The sequence below is a fragment of the Crassostrea angulata genome, chromosome 8 (assembly GCF_025612915.1).
Source record: "Crassostrea angulata isolate pt1a10 chromosome 8, ASM2561291v2, whole genome shotgun sequence".
In the NCBI taxonomy this organism is placed as follows: domain Eukaryota; kingdom Metazoa; phylum Mollusca; class Bivalvia; order Ostreida; family Ostreidae; genus Magallana; species Magallana angulata.
In genome coordinates, this window is record NC_069118.1 from 19994622 (window position 1) to 20016493 (window position 21872).

Here is a 21872-nt window from a genome sequence, read left to right on the forward strand (position 1 = left end):
GTTTTTTTTTTAATGGTATCCATGCAATTTACGAAATTATTGCAATTTTGACCACAATGAATATAATGGAATAAATAACGTATACTACTGGAGATCAAATGATCATGATTGTACCGGTGCAACGGTGGCTCGAACCTCTATACCTTTAGGTACATGTAGTAGGTATCCATGGAGACACTAAGCCAAACAGTCTGTTAAATGGCATAGCATAATATCAAGACTTCAAGACAAATTAACTTTGTCTATATAAAAGGCAGATTTATGGTTCGTATAAAAAATCCGGATAATTTAGAGTTATCGAACATGCCGAGGATGATGCCGTAATTTGTTACCATAACTGCACACCATAATTATATTATAAAACTCCATGAACCCATTATCATGTTTTATCTTTGTTAGTTTGCATGAAGAAGTTTACTGATACGCCTTTGATAGCGTGCAGGTCAGTTTTAGTAGGACGTTTAATATACTAAAAAGATGGACAACTTAGAAGGGGCTCCGCTTGTCTTTTTTGTCAATGGAAAAAAGGTACCTTTAATGTTTCATAGTCATACATTATTAATGCTTTGAGTGATTGATCAGTATAACGTTTATAATGTCATATTAAGTTCAAATGCCTATTTTCATATGAACTGCAAGTTTTGCCATTGTTGTGTATAAACCATCAGCGATCGTGACAGACATGAGTAGTTAAAGGTCTGAAACACCCAGGAGCTTTAAATCTATGAAAGCCCAGAAGGCTCATTCGAGACTCAAAATCCGAACATACTCTTACATACAAAAATGCTATGTTCTCCCTTACTTAATGAATATTTGTATTTATTTTTGCACAAAAACATGATTAGACTAGTAATAATACATTGTGTTTCGCCTTGTGTGCATTCCCATCTGATGCATTTGAACCCTGTGACATTTCACCATCAATAGTTCAAACCCCGGGTCTATTCACCCATGTTGAATAAAAATGCCGTTATAGTAGAGGGCTTCATAAGCGGATCAAATTCTTTTTGGGAGGGTTAGGGTTATGGTGGGGATTCTAGGCCTATTTCCTATAATTTTACTCTGTAAATTTGATAAGCTTCAATTTTTCCGAGAGGAAGGGATTGTCCAGACTTCCTGACACTCTGCCCTCTAGCCGCATGATATAGACTGTTTTTATATTTATTGTACATGTCAATCTGTAATTCGCTTGCTTTAACATAAAGAAAGCAACACCAATTGTAATGCATGAACAAATAAAAGTATGATTGTACAACTAAAGTCTGATATATCTCCAGGTGTCCATTGAAAACCCGGACCCAAGAGATACACTTATTAAGTATTTACGGCGAAACTGTATCCTTGATATAAAATTGTAATCATTGCACATATGCACTTACAAATGATATGTGATTCTCAAACTGTACAATTAATTCGTTGTGTATAGCTAGATCAGAATATTATAATGTAGATACTCATATATTATTGTAACTCTACAATTCACAAATAATATACTTATGTTATTATTCAAACACTTAATTATAGTTAGATATGTAACAGTATACTATAACTTATGTAACCTGACTCATTATACCAGGGGGTCGTTTCATAAAGAGGCCTAAATTTTGGGCCTAACTTTAGTCTAGTCCGAGGACTTACACCGAAACTTAGTTGGGCGTATTCTGCATTTCATAAAGCGGCGTAACTAGAGGCGTAAACTTTAGACTATAGCTTTAGCACAAGTCTTTGCAGCGCAGCACTGCACATGCATGAAACTGTTTCTATTACTTTGTTATGTACAGGTGTATGTAGCATGTGAAAATATGATCAATTTTAGAGGAACTAGCAATTGTAATAATTTTTACTTAAAAATATTTAAGATTTAATTCTTGTTTCCCTATGTACAAAGGTTAAACTATTTTTAAAAATAATATTCCTTTTCCATCAACAGTTTACCGAACAAAAAGAACATAATATCAAAATTAATTTATACAAATAGATAAAACAAAAAACGGAAACCAAAAAATGGTAAAGTGTTTATGATTTTCTGGAATACCAGCGCAAGAAGTATTTTTTAGTGTCATAAACACATGGAAGTCTTAAATGATTTATCCGTATGTTTAATTTAAAGCGGGCTTACTCGGCATTATTTTGGTTGAAGTATTTAACTTGTGTAATATTCTCAGTAGAATTATCAATGTATCATATAGGTAATAAGGTAGTCCAATATATATGTATTATTTTATCATTTTATCATAATTTTGAATTTACTGGTTCGGTGTAAATTTACAAGTTGTCATAATGTAAATTTTATACTTACATCCAATTTTCTGACCTTTGTCGCCCTTTGTCATTTCGCATTTCAATTGAAGTGAATTTTGGGGGTTATAAAACAAAATTTGTTATTTATATTAGTTTTTATTATATTTTTATATAGATAGAAATATTTAATTAGTCGGACGAAAAGATGCGCTCTTTAATGAAACGCAAATATTCGAACTAGTCCCGTATTTTCACCGGCGTAACGCCAAGTCTGGACGTACGACCCTTTTGAAACGAGCCCCAGGAGAGGATATACATAGGCGATGCCTGTTGTCCAATCCTATTGAGTTTATTCAATAAATACATGTGTATGTTGAAATAAAAATTGATAATTTGACGTCTTTAGACATTGCAAATCATTTGATGTCTTTAGATTGATCAGAGTTCAGGGAAATATAAAGTCATTCAAGATACAAGGGTTGCTCCAAAAGTAATGTCACACTATGCATTCAGTTCTTAATTGAAATACTAGTAGCTTGATTTTTCACGATTTTATCGCATCTGTGACATTACTTTTGAATCGACCCTCATATAAGATCATTTAAAACCACATCCTACATTTCTGAAAAATAATATATGTTTTTTGTGCAGGACAAAGATCTCCTTGTTTGATAAAAGGCGTAAAGTTTGTAATAGTTACTTACTTAACAAAAATTGCACAAAGGGACAATTTTTTAAAATGAATGTCCAATAAAGGGGTACATTCGAAAAGATTAAACAGGTTGTATAGTTTGAAACCTGTACCATGTCATTGTTAAAAAGATGTATAACATTGTATAAGCACTCACTGTGAACAGTGATATGATCACAGCATGCAACAAACCTGACAGAATTCGGTTTGCATTCAATTTGTTTAAAGAGTGTGTATATATATATATATATATATATATATATATATATATATATATATATATATATATATATATATATATATATATATATATATATATATATATATATATATATATATATATATATGTATGCATGTGTTTTCTGCCTCATCAATCATACGTATACCTCTTTGGATTCGGAAGAGCAAAATCATTGATTTTCAATCAGTATCGATGATTTGACCTTGACCACTGACCCCAGTGTATCTGACAGGAACCAAGGAGGCGTGCAGTCAGGGAGCATGTGGCGCCTGTACGGTAATGATATCATACTACAACCACCACCAGAAGAAAATCGTGTATCCTTAAAAAGCTTCAACGCTGAACTTGTGTGTTACAAAAAATATATTTGTTCAATCTTATTCTTATCAAATATTTTAAAATTTAAGTATGTATTTTATTTTAATTATAATTTTTTTCTTATAATTAAAAATATGTATCTTAATGAGAGTACATCAGGATTTTTAAGTTTAAGTTTAATAACATATAAAGTATCCATATATCAATGACATTCCTTTCATAAAGGAATTTGTGATTAGTTGACTTTAACATTGGAGCCACTATTCCTGCAATGCCTGTATGACCATCCTGTGTACGTTACACGGTACTGCTGTCACCACAGTAGAGGGTGTTGGAAGTTCTAGGAATGGTCTTCATACAGTCCAGGTAGGGTTTTAAACCGTCTAACTCTTTATAGTGTACATCTGCATCTTGGACTAAAATATAACGTCAAACCAAAAGCGCTGATGACTGATCAACATGCAAACTTTAAGATTTGTTTTCCAAGCATTTTTTTTTTCAACTTTTGAAATTCACAACATACATTGTACATGTTAATAATTAATATATTTTATATGCACAAATTTCAAAAGACCCCTGGTTAAGATTTTCTGGTACCCTAAAGTATCAGTTCTTTTTTAAAATTTGAACCAACAGAGTAATCTGATGAAGTACCATGGACTGCAGTGTGGGTTCTGCACCCCCGGAATGGTGATGACCATGTACACACTCTTCAGAAACAACCCCAGTCCAACCCCTGACGACCTTGAAAGAGCTTTAGAAGGTAGAAAACAAAACGCCAATTCATTTTTTTGCTCTCATAATTGTAGCTCTAGGACTGTTCTATGTGTAGAACTCAATGAAATGGTAAACATTTACAATAAAATTGTAATTTCCAATGCATGTGACGAAACACTATCGTTAAATGCATATTGTATTTTGCACAAACGCATTTAATTTTAATTAACTTTGCGATTCGGCGGAAACAGGCAGTTATAATTTATGTATTTACATGATATAAGCAGGAACTCTGTTTCTATATCAATAAATCATGAATTTTAAAAATAAAGAGATTGGATGTAATGATCTATAGGAATGGAACAAGAACTTCTACATGCTCTGTATTAATATAATTACCGGGTATTCTTCTTTCAAAAGGCAATAATTTTATTCTTCTATCATGATGCTCTTTATAGGAAATCTGTGCCGATGCACCGGTTACCGACCGATATTGGAAGCATTTAAAAAGGTATTACATGGTTTCAATGTTTAGTTACGCATACCCTTGTATATGTAACAGATAATCCAAAGAAATATGTTAAAATTATTTTTTTTTCCATTTTGTTTGATTATGAGATTATTTGTCAAAATCCACAGTTGCGAGTAGGAATTGAAAATTTTTTACGCATTGTCTGTTTTTTTTTAGAGTTGCCCTTGTGGAGAATCAAAGTGTATGTCCAAAGATGGCGGCGCTGAAGAAGTTAAAGCAGTAAGTCAAATTGCTGATTCCATCTACCTCATTGTAAATTTACCGCAAAATCGCCTGAGTTTTCTGACGTAAGATGAATTACTGTATATTGATTTTATCTTAATTTTAGGACAAAAGCAATGACCTTAAGCCATCAAAGGATGAGAGTCAAGAGGTGATATTTCCGAATGAACTACAGGTAAATAATGCCACAAAAACAGGAAATAAAATCATTCTTTGCTGTTTTATATGGTTTGCAACAGTTCCTTTCTAATGACAATGCTACATGTAGCTAAACATACCTTTGTTCAGCAAAGCGAGTCCAGTTTGTACACACAAACATTTTATGTTAGAATTTGGTGAACATATTTGAGCGTCCGCTTTACTAAGCAGGCCTCATGTTTCGTTATGACAAATACTGTGATTTCATCAATATTCGTCGAATACCAATTTTCATGGATTTCATTGTTAAGCTTATTCCATGAAATTAAATGTTCATTGAAGTGCAAGTTCTACTAACAATTTGTACTGATAGGGTCAAAGGCCACGAATTTACGTATCCTTAATAATTGAAACTGTGAGTTTTACTTTATCCACGAAAATTGATAACCTTGAATATTAATAAAATCACAGTAAAAGCTCTATTACTTTTTAATGTCAGACGGATTCCAGCTATCGCCAAAAGTCGGTGAAGTTTATCGGCGGGGGATACACATGGTATAGACCGACTTCTCTCAAAGATCTCTTCCAAATCAGAGCCAACTATTCAGATGCAGTAATAGTCATGGGCGCTCAAACTGTTTTGGGTAAAAATAATTGTCAATACGTCAAAAATTCTAAGCTAAACTTCAAAATATTACTTTTTTCCAACAGTTATCTTGAAGCAAATGATATACAAGTTTTAAATCGAACAAGTTTTTTTAAATTTGTATTGTAATGCAACCAAAGAAATAAAATCTCTTTTTTAATCAACTTTTGTATAAAGAACTAGAAAGGACTATTTTAGGTTAAAAAAGAACGCCAATTTTATTATCAAAATTTAGAATTTGTTGATCCTACTGTCGAAAGGAGAGATATTATTTTCAACATTTATAAAATAAAACCACTTTTTAAATCAACGTTAGAACGATTTTCGTATAAAAAGAACATTTTTTTTTCATCAGAATTTAGAATTTTTTGATCCTATTGTCAAAAGGAGAGAAATTATTTTCAACATTTATTTCCAAGGCTAATGCAATTAAAATTTAATATATCATTTCAACGGGTTTATAGATGATCGAAGTCGAAGTGCATTTTTAAAAAATAGAGTTAAACAAAAGGTAACTGTCTTATGTACTCATAAAATCATGAGTGATAATATTTTTTTCCCTTTAAAACTTTGGCATATTTACTATTTAGAAATGTCATTAATGATGATTAAGGTGCCAACATCCGGAACAGAAGGACAACCCCCGTCCTCGTGAGCTGTACAGCGGTGTCAGAATTGAAGGAAAGAAAACAAGACGAGAAAGAGTTTGTTTTCGGGTCGGCCGTTACTTTTGCCGAAATGGAGCAGTTTCTATTGCCACTAAAAACCAAAGATGAGAAAGGTGCAATATGTAATGTTATCTTTTAAAATGTTATTACAAAATTATGCATTCATGTTAGTACAATATATTGCAAAGCATGTATAAGCCGTTAATTAGATGTACACTATTAACAACTATTAATAAAAGCAATTCGATTATGGGACACAAAAGCTTTAATTATTTTACTATCCATAGGTAAGATGAAAACTTTTATCAGCATTCTAGATGATAAAGTTTCTACATTTATAAAATGAATTACTTAATCTTTTATAAGTTTGAATGAACAAGCTCTTTAGTATTTTAGGAGAAACATGAAACTGATATTTTATAGATGACGAAGGGACTCTGGTGGCTGCCTTGTTGGAAGGACTACGATGGATAGCGGCGGATCAAGTTAGGAATGTGGCGGTAGGCTTGAAATTTTATGCGTTATTACTATGTGAAATATACAAATAGTTATATCCCGACATTTCCTTGCATAAAAAGGAACAACATTAATTTTTATATTCGTCAAAAAGTCTAATATTCGAAAAAAATATATACTATTGTTGGTTGTAGACGATTGGCGGCCATCTTATGACAACTGGACCCCATGACCTTCAGACGTTTATGCTCACATGCGAAGCAACTCTAACTTTTCAATACAGCGGTACAGAAAAATACAGCATATTTTTTTTTGTTAATAAGCGAGGTTTTTTTTCACACTGTCTCAAAAGACCTTGCATTTTTACATCAAACTTTTTACTCAAATTTAACAAAAAAATGATGTACATGTATTTAGACATTGTATTATATTACATAACAGCGGACAAGGAGCCCTTTACAGTCAAATACTCCCAGGACTTTGATCCTACATCTTTGCCTGCTGGTTCAGTTCTGATATCAGTGAGGATACCAAAACTTCTAAAGGTATTGCTTTACATAGGGGATATGACTTTTCTTTGTTCTTAAAATTTACCAAAATAGTTTCATTAAGTTTTTTTTATCACTCATTGACTGTTTGGTAATACTACTGCAGATTCTACACATATTGATACCACATAATACATAACTACAAAGTTATATAGGTTTATATTCCTTATTCAACCAGATAGACTTACATTTACTCTATCTTGCAGAATGAGTTCATATTTTTCGGAAAGCAGCCTTATCGACGAGGGATGGATTACGCTATTGTAAATGCTGGACTTCTCGTCAAAATGGATGAAAAAACGTCACAGATAACGGACTTGAGATTCTGTGTTGGGAACATAGAAAACAAGCCCCAGTATCTAGCAAAAGTAGGAGAATCATCTCGGGGAAGGTAAACAGAGAGAGAGAAATTGTTTTCATCTTTTGTTCGACTCATTTTTCTGTCCGATGGTTCATTAAATACTAGTAGCAAATTTTTCACATCTATGAAAATTTTTATTTGAAAACTTCAAGTTGCAATTTGAGTTTAGCTCAACAAACACCAAAGCTCTTAAAAAGTATTTGCCAGGCTATGTCCTTCTGTTAACTGTTTAAGTTTTTGTTATACGAATTAAATTGAGTATGGATTGTCAAAAACTTGCGAAAAAACTATTTGTTCTGAACAATTAACAAAGAAGAAGACCAATCTTTCGAATTATTTGATTTGTGTTTTACCGTGTGTTCTTTCTATGCAGTCTCTGCACAGACAAATTACTCGAAAATGTTGGTCAGGTGATTGTGGAGGAACTGCAAAATTCTAAAGCCGAACAGCTGAGATACAAAATCACACTGGCTTCCGCTTTCTTCTTCAAGTTTTACAAACGTTTATGCAAACTATTGAAGGTACATTGTTGTTATGCATATTATGCCTTATACGTCAAATCCTAGAATGTTTCATCATGTTTCTTGATGACAAGAATATTCCGAGAAACTTTATTATAGAATCTTAAATAATGAAGTTTGTTTTCTATTAGATCTACATATATAAGTAATCATGTTAATTCACTTAAGGTTTAGAGCAGAATATAAGCTGTATAATTTGTGTATTGAGTTAGATGTGTGCCGTGTAATTTGTATATTGATTCAATATTATATAAATAGTGCCTGTTTGTGAGGGTAACAGTTGAAATTGACACCCCGAGAAAACCATTGTCAACCGACGCGAAGCGGAGGTTGACAATGGTTTTCGAGGGGTGTCAATTTCAACTGTTATCCTCCTAAACAGGCACTATTTATTTTATTATACTGAATGTCTTAATTTTAAAGCAATATGAGCTGCAATTTTTATGCTGAATTTTTTTTTACGAAATATGTTCTTTTCTACTAAAATGACAAAAATATCATGGTTTTTAAAGTTCTGTTAGACATATTTTTATTGGAAAAGCCGTAAAGAAGCCTTAAATGAAGCAAAATTAAATTATTGTCGTCCTGTACAAAAATTGATCTGCTATATATTCCTTAGAAGAGAAATCTTTACTCTGACGAAAATTAATAATTCTTTCAAACCTTTTTTATCATAAGAGTTTAAATTAAGTGCAGACTTATCATACTAGCGTGTTTTTGAAGTAAAATAAAATTCTAAGAAATACAGCTCATATTGCTTTAAAGAAAACTTTACTGCCTTTTTATAGGAATGACCTGAATTCTACGGCGAACCGTACGCGCAGAATTTTCGCACATGTAACAATTCGTAATGTTACCCGTTGCTAAGTGTGTTGCTAACGCTGAGGGTAATAGAACGGATTATTAATTGCATCTAAGCCAATCAGATTTCAGTATTTAACATGAAAGTATAACAATTACAGTTATCGGATGAAGCCGCTTTCGGTCTAACTCCTACCACTTCCAAAGGAACGCAGATATACGATGTACCGACGGCTGACGGCAGTACGATAGTCTGGCAACCTGTTCCTCACATGGCCGCCAAAAGTATCACTACTGGAGAAGCTGTATATGTGGACGACATACCAGAATATAAAAGTACTACTGTTTAACAAATACTCATTCTGATCACCATTTGATCTGACGATTTCTTATTTTTAACCAAAGTTTGCTGTAAATTAGCCCTGATCAATGTTGTTGTTTACTTATATATTTAATTAAGCTGTAATAAATATATTGCTGAACAGAAAATACAAATTACATTTTTTTTTTTTAAAAGTTTGACCCAATTCGTTACAATGCCAGTTTAAAATAGTATTAAATGTTCTGAAGTGTGTAAATGATCTTTAATTTAAACATTGTGATAATGTTTCTGCACACAGCTGAGTTGGCTTTAGCTTTGGTTCCAAGCACCCGCGCTCGGGCCAAAATTCTCTCCGTCGACTTCTCAAATGCTTTGAAAGCCCCTGGGGTAGTGGATTTTGTTGACCACACAGATGTACCTGGAAAAAACCTTTATGGACTACTGTTTCCTGAATCACAGCTGTTTGCACATCCAGAAGTAATTTTATTCTGTTGTTTTTTTTAAATGTATGTCGATATTAATTCAATGTTGTTATCATTTAATAATTTTACATATAAAAGTTGAAGAATAACTGTGACATATACCTTGGTATCAAGTTAACAGAATAAATAACATGTGAGTTTATATCTACTTGCTATTCAGGTATTCTTCTATGGACAACCAATCGCAGGTATACTCGCCAACACACGAGAAGAGGCAAGAGCTGCGGTCAAGCTTGTCAAAGTGGAATATGAAGATCTCCCCGCTGTTTTCACCATTGACGTAAATAGATTGTCTTGACATACTTGATTATCTATGAAAGATTTAATTTGCAATACATTTTCTAACTTATCTGCATGTTTTAAAAATATTTAATGTGATACAACAAAAATAATTCTTAATCAAAGACTGGGCTTAATTGTAACTGCTTCTTTTGTAAGGATGCAATAGAGAAAGCAAGTTTATTTGATTTCTCCAACTCTACTGTCCGAGGAAACTTGGAACAAGGGATGAAAGAATCGGAAGTGACGCTGGAAGGCGTTGTAGAGACAGGAGCCCAAGAACATCTGTACTTGGAGCCCTGCTCGACTCTTGTAGTTCCGAAAAAAGAGGACAGGGAGATGGAAGTATTTACCGGTACCCAAGATGCAACAGGAACTCAGGTAGTGCAGTATTAGCTCATCAAGGTGATAGCAATCTGATTAAAATCAGATCTTTGATCCGCTCCGACAAATTCGATGTCGCTACACTTACGACATCAAATTTATCGGAGCGGATCAAAGAACTTATTTTCATGAGATTGAGATGATGAAATTTATTTCACTTTTGTCATGGTTATAGATATATGATTTCTGATGATTGTAATTGTTTTTCTTTTTGACCAGAAACACATAGGAGAGTTTTTGGGAATCCCGTGTAACAGAGTAAACGTCAGAGTCAAACGAATCGGCAAGTCAAACGTTGAAATTCCGAATAACATTATCTGTGATTGTATATTTCTTTTTTTGTTTTGTTGATTTTCAACAGAATCATGATCGAAACATATCAGATCATGCGTGTGTTTGTGCTATTTTTAGGTGGTGCGTTTGGTGGAAAGTCTATTGATATTGTTCCACAGACTGGCATTGCATCAGTTGCCGCATGGAAGTAAGAATTATTTTGTATTTATAAAGTTTGGTTTGTCAGAGAGGATTTTTTATTTTGTTTCTATTACACAATTAACAGTGAGACAATGTACAAACGTTTATTGATAAATGGTTCTAAAATAGCTGCAAACTTTTCACCGATGTCAACTTTGATACTGCATGAATGAAAATTAACTTGGGTATTATGAAAATATTAAAACCATTTTTCGTTTCCGTGTTTATTAGAGTTAACAGGCCAGTTCGATGCGTTTTCCCAAGAGATTATGACGTAAAATCAACTGGAAAACGCCACGGCACAAAGGCTTTTTATAAGGTGAATACTTCACCGCCTTACCTTTAATACATTGTATCAAAAAATATTCATAGCGCTTCTTGCATTTTTAAACAAAACTTTGGTATCTAATAAAGAAAGAACTTACTTTACCTGCTTTTAAACGTAACTACATATTTTCATCATTCTTCTATGAGTTAATCTAATAGAGTAATAACTGATAATTCAGATTTAACATTACAAGTATTTCTTATGAATAGGTTGGCTTCAACAAGGATGGAAAAATAAACGCGCTTTCTTTGAAATTCTACGCAAATGCCGGTGTTGTCCAAGCGATGAGTCCATTTGTAAGTGTTGGCATGAAATACATAATATCGCATATAAACACATGAAAACACACAATAAGAATTGATTTAATGTGATGCATAAAATAACGGTCTGTACCTAAGAACAATCATTATCGACATCATGACATCATGTAGTAGTCTTAGAGGACGCGAACATTTATAAGCGGGTCTTATTCTATCTATGGAGATTAAAATTATAGGTGCAGCGCATCGACTTTTGGCCATTTTTCTTAACAAGACCTTCAACAAGGTTTGACACTGACATTAACAGTTTATTTAGTCTTGTCTTAGATAGACCTATGAATTATAGAAAGGATTAAATGATGCAATTGTGAATGAAACATGACCTTTCATTGTCGATCATACTGTACATGTATTTTGTAGGTTATCATTTATTGTAGGGTAAATTTGCGTGCATGCTAATAACTATTATACAATTATTTAATGCTTTAGCAGTCAATAGACCAGAATATTTTTCCCGAGGTGCAGGGAACAGTTCAGTATGATCTATTGCCCGAGGCCAACGGCCGAGGGCAATAGATCATACTGAGCTGTTCCCTGCACCAAGGGAAAAAATTCTGGTCTATTGACTGTTCAAGCGTTAAATAATTGTTTTATTACCTAATTCCTTTTTTAGTTTTCGGGGTTTACAATTTCCATATTGCAATGATTTTCGTGCCATTATGCAATATACTAAGATTTTTTTTCATCTTTTACATGCACAAAACCTGTTGCATGCATTACAACATCTCAATTTAATAGTTTACACAAAGAAGGGGGAATCTTCAACCTATTAGATTTTAAATACATGTAGTCTTTTACCTTATATCAGGCTTTAAAACTATTGATTATTTGATACTCCATTTTGATAACATTGAATTTGGTTTCACCAAGTACTAAAAACAGCGTCTATGTAAAGGAATATACATTCCATGAGAACTATCGAAAGGATGTAACATTAACATACCAGCGTTCGGAAATACGTTGCCGGTCCAATAGATCGCAGTCTATTGACCGGCGGTCAATAGATCGCAGTCTATTGACCGTCGGTCCAATAGATCGAAGACTATTGACCGGCGGTCTAATAGATCGCAGTCTATTGACCGGCAGTTCAAAATAGACGCAAATATTTAATATGTAATAAAACAACAAAATCCCTTTGATTAGGTAATAACATAATTTATACGCATGACACCTGCATGCAGACCCGTCAAAATTTGACGTCCGTCCTGGGTATTTCAGGTTATTGATCAAATGATGACAGGGATGGCCAGCATATACGACATCCCCCACTATCACTCAACAGGGCAGCTGTGTAAAACTAACATCCCCTCCAGCACCGCCATGAGGGGCTTCGGTCTACCCCAGGCGCACTTTGTCATTCAGACAATGATGTTTGACATTGCAAAGCATTTGAACATGTCCTTCAATAAGGTGAGCAAGCTGCTGAGGTTGCGAAACCCATCGTGATCATACTTGATACGTAAATTTTTTTGACTTGGTTTCTAGATATTATTGAAGAGCTAATTCCATTATGCCTTGAAATTATTAAAATCTTGACTGATGAAATTATATCATAAATATCCATAAGAATGTGTCCATTAAGTGTTGAAAAAAGACAAAATCAGCTTCAATAGCTTTTTTTTTTGATTAGTAATTTATAACAATGAGACACGCACTATATTATTGCAATTTCAACTTATAAAGTTGAGAGAGTTGAACACCTACAAAGAGGGAGATACGGACCCGTATGGGAAAGTCCTGACCGATTTTAATCTACCACGATGTTGGGATGATTGTAAAAGTCAGAGCAAATTCGAAACCATGGAAAAAGAAGTCGCAACGTTCAATAAGTAATTAAAGCAAAAATAAATGAATGCTCATTAACCTATTCATTTTCTTTCTGTAAAAATACTGAAACTGATTTCTTTTATTAAAAGCAAACGAAATACCTGTACATGGGTTTCAATCCATAGGTAAAATTGAAAAAAAGAGGTATTTTGAAAACATCTTGGTAAAATTACCAGAACTATTTCAGAGACAATACATGTAGAAAACGTGGCCTGGCTATGTCGCCTTGCATCTTCTACTTCGGATATCCACCTTTGTTGTTAAATCAGGTAATTCTTCAAAATATTACGATACACGTGGTTTGAAATTACAAGTAACTTCTAATATTTTACTTTGATTTTGAAAATCACCAAAGAACACAAATGAAAATCATTTGTTTGGTATAACATGGTAATTATGCCTTGTAGAACATACTAGCTAATAAAACATGTGCACGCATGTTCTTGCATTTTGAAAAAGTAAGTATTTTGAAATCAGTTTCACTTTGAATCTAGGCCGGTGCCCTGGTCAACGTGTACTTGGATGGTTCTGTTCTGATATCGCACGGTGGGATAGAGATGGGACAGGGTCTCCACACCAAGATGTGTCAGGTAACATTACAAAGAAGACAGAAGAGGGATTTCCATTAAAAATATACTTCATACTTGTATTTATTAATTCATTTTATTTCTCAAATATAAGCAATAATGTTTATCGATTTAAGATAATTTTCGTAAGTTTGTAAAAGTACATACTAAAAATTAAAAGTCTTAATTTTATGAACCATGCAATTGAAATTCGATATAATTGATTCATTTGTCTCAATACTTACTTATATGTTTGTATGATATGCAGATTGCCGCTACGGTATTAGGAGTTCCTTTAGACTTCGTCCATCTGTGTGAAACAAACACTTACTCTGTTCCAAACACAATAGAATCGGGAGGGAGCTTTGCGGCAGATATCAACGGAGGGGCGGTCAAGGTACTTAGATCCACCAACTATTTCTTACGGAAACTTATAGTTAGTCCATAGCTCTACAGAATCAGACAGGACGGAATCTATACGCCCCCGTTTATCGATTGTCGAAACCTACAGCGACCTAAGAAAAATCACGGACTGCACGAAATAATCAAGATGATGTCAGACTCAAAGTCTCACAGGAGACGATTTGGCTGTTTATTTTATCTAACGTACTGATGTACATTTACTATAATTTAGTTAATTTTACTTACTTTTTACGATCAATAAATTAATTTGTTACGTAAAGATGTAAATATTAACAATAAATTGCTTTCTCGGATGATTCATGCGGGTTATGAAGGTAGCGATCATTGCAGAAAAAAATTACATAACTCGCTAACAGGTATAGTATATACTACATGTAGTATAAGCTCAACATAGAAGGACATTTCTTGAAAACTTGTTTTCGATTAAATTTGGAACTGTGTTAATATGCGTTGCATAATTTTTTCCCAGAACGGTGTACCGCTCTAGTTTAATATGTTTTTTTTTACGAGAATACATGTATCTATTATATGGAAAATCACTGGTGTCTCAAAATATATACTCAGAATAATGCAAAGTATTTGTATGATAAAGTGTGCGATAGATAGTATCTAAGATTTGTGTTTACCAAGTCTCTGTGATAAAAACAGGAATGGTCATACGATATACTTGCACATTGATTAGATAAGGCTGTGTTGGCTTTTGTAGTCTCTAATCAATGTATTGTTTTTCTAGATTGCATGTGAGACTATAAAAGAGAGATTAAAGGTGCTGGAACAAGCAATGCCCCAGGCCTCGTGGAATGAATTGGTATACCTATGAGTTTTCTTAATGAAGATCACTGTAGTCTACATTTATTAAATGCATTTGTTTTTTAGAGTCTTTAAATCTATATTTGATATTTTTAATTGTTTTATTTTATGATATAGATCCAGGCGGCGTTTTTCAGTAGGATAAGCCTGTCAGCCACAGGATATTATAAGTAAGACCGATAATTACTCAGTAGAGATATCAATTTTTTGTTTTCAAATACCAGAATGTTGAATTATAAAATCATTCTAAAAAATATAATCAATACATGAACAAACATTGTGCAAAGTTTATATTTGCACTAAGTTGTATTTGGACGGAAGAAAAAAGGATTTGAAATACCTTCCACAATCTCACTTTACTTGATCACAGTACTAAGTAGAGTGTTGTATATTATATTCGCGGCGTCGAAATTTCGTGGATATAAATGCACCTACAACATACTTGATATATGAAACTTTTTAATTTTTTCATCCAAAAATGTAAGAATGTCATAGCATAGATATTATAAAAATTAATTATCTAGTATCTGAAGACAGATTTCTTTGGTCAATATCAAATATTGATATCTGATGCAAAATAACGGTACCGTAAAACAGGGTTACAGCGAATACGAGTGTAATGAGGATGCATACCCCCTTCACATGATTTCAACCAAAATCATTATTTGGCTCATATTAAAAAAATATCAAAGCAAAACAAAGATTCAAATGTTTTAATTAATCATTAATAATGTAACAAAGTCATAACAGGTGTGATTATCATTATTTGATTGATTAAAATTAAATTTTAAAATGAAATGTTACAAAAATGCTATTTCATAATTTTTACATAATTTCACATATTTTAACTTATCTTAAAAATGTTATAATGGTTAAACACCATTTTTTAAACTTTCAATTATTAGATTTATGTCTACTGCAACTAAAAAGAAAAAGCTTCACATGCTTCTTTTTTTTCTACGACCTTTAGAACACATATACCCCCTTAACAAATGCAGCTAAAAAAGTGTCACGAACACAATCTAAAAATACATCAGAAAACAGATTTTTATTTCTTTGCTTTGATAAACCCTAAAATTCTTCTTTCAAAACTACATGTATTGAGTACAAATTAATTTTTTGGATAAACAGTACCTTTCCTCTGCATATACATGTATAAACACAAACGTACTAAAATCTCAGTACAAAAATTCACGATTTTCAACTATTGGACTCAATAAGATCAAAACATTTATATACTTGTAGACATTATTTACACTTGACTGCTTCTATCAAATTCAGAATTATCAATTAAACATTAAAAATTAGGGCAAAAAAGGGTAAATCCGAACAAATATCGTTTTCGATTTTAAAGCTTATTATATCTGCTACATTGATGACGCGTCTGAGTAGGGATCCACCTTAAAAACATTTTGCAAATTTGACAGACGTAACTAATTACGCTTATAACGAAACAAAATCGCCTGTCCCTGACACTTGGTTATAAGTGCGTTGTACTGAATTTTATTTACAGACCACGTGATAAAGGTTATGACTTCAGTAAACAAGAGGAGGGCGGGGAGTATTGTCAGTACCATGGTTATGGAGCTGCTTGTTCATTGGTTGAGGTCGATGTGCTCACCGGGGAACACCAGGTTTTCATTTTTTTTTTATTGGTCTCTTTTTTTTAAGAGACATTTTGAAACATTTTTGCCTTTTATCAAATTTAAGAATTTAAGTTTTATTTAAGGAATTGAATAAATGAATGAATGAATGAACTGAATTTAATGAGGGTATAATTTTGGTCGGGGGCGTGGTCAAATTCAATAAGGGCTTTATGATAGATTTGACCACACTCCGACCGTAATTACATGTATCACCTCATTATATTCAAAGAATGATTCCTTATTACTTATATTTATATTATAATCAATTTCTACACGTTTAAAACAACATTTTTAAAAACCCCTTTTTTCATGTAGCACATACTATGTATATTTACGCGGCGCAGTCAATACCGTTTTTCGGTTATGCTACAAGACACGCCCATTTGTGATGCTCATCTTTTATGAAATTATAGGGCTATTTTTACAATGTACGCTTCAAAATTGATTTGATATGTTATCACAGACAAAGACAGTTGAAAATGTAAATATAAAAAGTAAACCACGGATTTGTGTACTTCAATGCAGTTATATGATACCAATTGTATATCTTTACTCGTTAATAAAATGCAATTAGCATTTAGTTTTGTAACATAATTTGTAAGTTAATTACATGTATGTGTTATCACATAAAATATTGAAATTCCTTCACTATTGTGATAAGCCAACGTTGTTTTTTTTTTTTACATTTTACGGCAAGATAAACAGATGTATGCAAAGAATACAGTAAAATCTTTCGTAGAATACAAAGCATAACTATTATATATATATATATATATATATATCTTTCAGATTTTGAAAACGGACATAGTGTATGATGTTGGGAAAAGTTTAAACCCTGCTATCGACGTCGGTCAGATTGAAGGGGGTTTTGTTCAGGTATTGTTAAAAGTTGAACCCTTTGTCATAATTTTAAAATACTTCTTCCTGAACAATTAAGCAAATTCATCTTGTAAAATAAATCACGCATTTATACCTGCGTACTCTAAGTCAATATCACACGCGGGTTTGTTTACATTTAAAAGGGATGTGGAATGATGACGTCAGAACAGCTAACCGTAAACCCAGACGTCGGTAGTATTGAGGCTTTTGGTCCGATCAACTATAAAATACCCGGAATAAGAAATATTCCCAAAGATTTCAATGTCTCGCTGCTGAAAGAAGCAGCCGGTGGACATAAAGATTTATATTCTTCGAAGGTTGGTTTATTATATTAAATTTCACTAGTTAAAAGTTAGCCATTACAATGTATGTGCATCAACACGTGCTTGACATTCATGAAAATTTCTTTTATTACCAACTACGAAACATATTATGTACATTTAATAATGTTTGTAACAAAATTTGAATTAAAGTCGTATTAGTGTTTTTTTCAGTTTGTCTATGGTTTAATTTATTTAGTAGTTAATTGAAAAAAGTGATACACCAAATTATCACATGTTTCACTGAATATTCCCTAATGTTCAGGGCATCGGTGAGCCGCCTTTCCTGTTGGCTGTTTCCGTCCACCTCGCTCTGAGAGAAGCCGTGTTGGCGGCACGGGAGGCGAATGGATTGTCTGGAAACTGTCGTTTGGAATGTCCAGCAACTCCAGAGAGAATCCGAATGGCATGCGCAGGGCCTATTGTTGATAGGGTAAATAGAATTGCAGTGTTTACAGAACTAGTGCATGCTTATATGATTTTACAGGTTGTAAGTTTGATTGTGTTTCTTTCAGTGTATCGGTGTCAAAGAACAAAAGAAGAAGATTCAAGTGTAGAAATGGTCGGGATTTTTTTGTTATATAAATGCAGCACATTAAAAGACATTATATTTGTTTCATTGTTGAAATTTGCAAACCCAAAAATCTAGTTTTGAAGAGTTCTTGCTGTGTTTTCTGTTGGTTTGACTTTAAGGAATTTGCTTGTAGTATTTATATCTACATAATATAGTATAGTATAACTTTTGAATTACCGCGATAATGAAAATTCCCTATATTCCACTGAACAAAACAATAGATGTTTACAAAATAAATTCAATCATGTGACTGCACCCATTTTATCTTATCAAACAATTATTAATTAAAAGACAATTTTAATATTTTGCTGTTATATTTTGAGTGTTAATATAATTGATCTTAACGCCAATCTTTAATGATATATGATTGATAAATTGGCATAAAATTAATTTTGATTTAGATTTATATAAATTGTTTGCATGGTTGTGTACATGTACATCTGTTTGATGAATGATGAACAATATTATGATGTGTTTAAATTCTAAACTTGAATAAAAATTATTGCACTTAAGCTTTTTTAATAATATTCATTGATTACTTAATAGTTTTACATGTATGTTTATTGTGGTGCGCATCTCTCTACGATGAATATATATTTTTTTAATTGGATCCTCTAATTCAGATTCATGTGTGATAAGGAGGTTAAAGTAACGTGCTGTGATCTCATGTCTTCATTGGGGCAAAACCAGGGTTGGCCGGGAAATACCAGTGCTGGGAATTACCGGTGGTAAATACCGGTATTTCCCGTCCCAGTAAATACTACTGATTTTCACTAACTGGCAAATACTTGGAAATACAAATTTTTAATCTTAATTTCTTTAATTTGTTCAATGTAAAATGTATGTTTAGGATATAAGATATTAACAATAAGTATCAAAACACAATTTAGCATACTTTGCTATTTCACTGTCAGTTCATAAATCTTAAATTCACCAGACCACCTATTCCCAAAGCCTTCTATAGCTGCTAGAGTACATATTTTAGTCCAGCTTTTTGAACCCCAAGTTTTGTGTTTAACAGATTTATAATTCAAAGCACAAAATAAACTGTTATAATTACTGTAGGTGTTACAAGTAACAATTAAATAATCACACATGTTGTTTTCATAAATAATTGACTCTTGACAGTTTTGTGCTCCTGTTTTGGGGAGATATATATTATGAGTGTGGCTAATTGTCTTCTTCTTGGGTGTGTTGCACACTGAGGTAGTGACACAGTCACACTTTAATTTTCATAATTTTCTTGGCCCATTTTCACATACATCAAATAAATAGAAAACAGAACTTTTGATATCATGTTTATGATAACTGTATAGATGCACCTATCAAGTACTTGACTTAAATCTTAAAAATAAATATCAATGGTGTATGAATGAGCCATGTTTAGAATATTCATAGGAAGATAACCAATGCATTACTGGTCTATCAAAACTTGATAAAATCAAAGACAATTATAAAATGTTATTGCTGACAAGGTGTACTATTGTCTACATCCCTACAGATTTGATTTAGACTGAGTATGAAGTACTTTAATATGTAGTTGTACTTTATTTCCCAGTATTTCCCGGGAAATACCAGTAATTCCCGGGAATTACCAGTATTTCCCACCGTCCTGGGAAATATGAGTATTTCCCGCTTTTTTGCCAACCCTGGGCAAAACAATGACAAAATATTTATACATAAGTATTTGATGTACTTGACATATGTATTGTAATTAAGTATCATACCTAAAGGCAAAATTAGCTTGTTATCGACGTACAATTTAGTGTCTTTTAAGAAGATACTACAGTTTATAAATATTCAAGATCAAACGAGAATAATTTCTATAGCTCAAAAATATGAAAAGATATGTAAAAGTTAATGGTCATCAAATAGGAACATATGAAGCTCAGATAAGTTCTCTAAGACTTGCAATTAATTTCAAAGTTTAAACTAGTGATAGTAAAAAAATGATAATTGAAGTTTACACTTAATATCTTGAATTATCAACAATCGATGACCAATAAAAAATATATGCGCATGATTTTATCACTGTCATCCGGGAGATCATCACTAACAATAGAAACTTCTATCACACTGAATCAGTGAACTTATTCTTTCTACTAGAAGTAGTCAAATGTAAACATTTAACCAGACAAATCAAATAAGAACACTTCATATAGGTATTAACTGCATGTTTATTATCTTCAGTACAAATAATTCAAGAAAATAACAAATGTGATAAATAAAATCATTTTGCTCGTTATGATAAGGTGGATGGGTAGGTGGGAGTGTTGCCTTGCAGAAATATATCACTCTGCTACTCAAAATTGTTTGCAGTCGTCTGTGTCCTGTTGCTCTTTTCATTCCTACTTTTATGTCATTTTACAGCTGGTCCCGAACCAATCTGATTAAAATCAGATCCTCGATCCGCTCCTTGTTTTTCTTGTCCCGAAGTAAAACACAGTACAACCATTTGTACATCAATGCATTGGCTTTGGAGAACGACTCGGACTTCGAGCGATTGGCACAATGTTGTCCTCATCAGACACCGTGTTTTGTGACAATTACACTCTTCGTTTCCCACAGTACCGCATAATACCACAGAGTTCGATAACATCAGCTCTGTACTATGTATACATGTTATAGCAACCCGGCACAGGACCAGCAGTGGGAACACCCCCTACCACCACCCACCTCTCACCAATCTTTTTCATCCTACATTACTATTTGATAAATTCTAGAAACTTATAGATTGGTTCCGTGATAAAATGAGACCAATGAATGGACTGGAAAAAAATGTGCAGAATATAAACGATATCACAATGGAAAGACAGGTTCATGATTATAGTGTTCCTCTTTTACAACAAGAATCCTCTTCGAAAGCCGCAGTAGTTGTCTGAGGAGGGCGTGGCCTGGGGCGGGGCACTAGTCCTTTGAGTGACAGTTGGTACGGTGGCTTCCGTAGACGTTGTTCCGACGTTGTCAGTTTTATCTACAATTATAAAGATTTATACAATTAATTATGCATTAGTAGTATTACGATTAGTGATACAAAAAGTAACACAAGACAACAAATTTGATAGTCTTATACCAGACAATTCAGAATCTTGTATTTAAATAAGTATGAAAGTTATACATGTATATCAGTCCAACCT

General features: G+C 32.9%; 1 protein-coding gene across 1 annotated transcript; it reads left to right on the forward strand.

Annotated features, from left to right (window-relative positions):
* The first annotated feature begins 363 nt into the window (after positions 1-363).
* LOC128160434 (xanthine dehydrogenase/oxidase-like) lies at positions 364-19237 on the forward strand. The gene is made up of 35 exons (XM_052823751.1): positions 364-528; positions 1278-1335; positions 3394-3490; positions 3749-3857; positions 4128-4254; positions 4667-4719; positions 4897-4959; positions 5069-5137; positions 5600-5744; positions 6360-6527; positions 6838-6914; positions 7065-7155; positions 7312-7415; positions 7625-7809; positions 8153-8300; positions 9263-9437; positions 9722-9900; positions 10066-10185; positions 10344-10565; positions 10788-10851; positions 10980-11049; positions 11274-11361; positions 11580-11666; positions 12909-13100; positions 13374-13519; positions 13705-13786; positions 14012-14107; positions 14352-14480; positions 15240-15314; positions 15434-15486; positions 16830-16950; positions 17752-17838; positions 17985-18158; positions 18427-18594; positions 18677-19237. Exons 1-35 carry the CDS (start codon positions 478-480, stop codon positions 18716-18718), a joined length of 3915 nt encoding a protein of 1304 aa, XP_052679711.1. The 5' UTR covers positions 364-477; the 3' UTR covers positions 18719-19237.
* The last annotated feature ends 2635 nt before the right edge of the window (positions 19238-21872 follow it).

Coding starts and splice junctions, on each gene's coding strand:
- LOC128160434 (XM_052823751.1), top strand. CDS start 478: ATGGACAACTTAGAAGGGGCTCCGCTTGTCTTTTTTGTCAATGGAAAA. Junction 5,138..5,599: donor TATTTCCGAATGAACTACAG/GTAAATAATGCC, acceptor TTTTAATGTCAG/ACGGATTCCAGCTATCGCCA. Junction 10,852..10,979: donor CGTCAGAGTCAAACGAATCG/GCAAGTCAAACG, acceptor TGCTATTTTTAG/GTGGTGCGTTTGGTGGAAAG.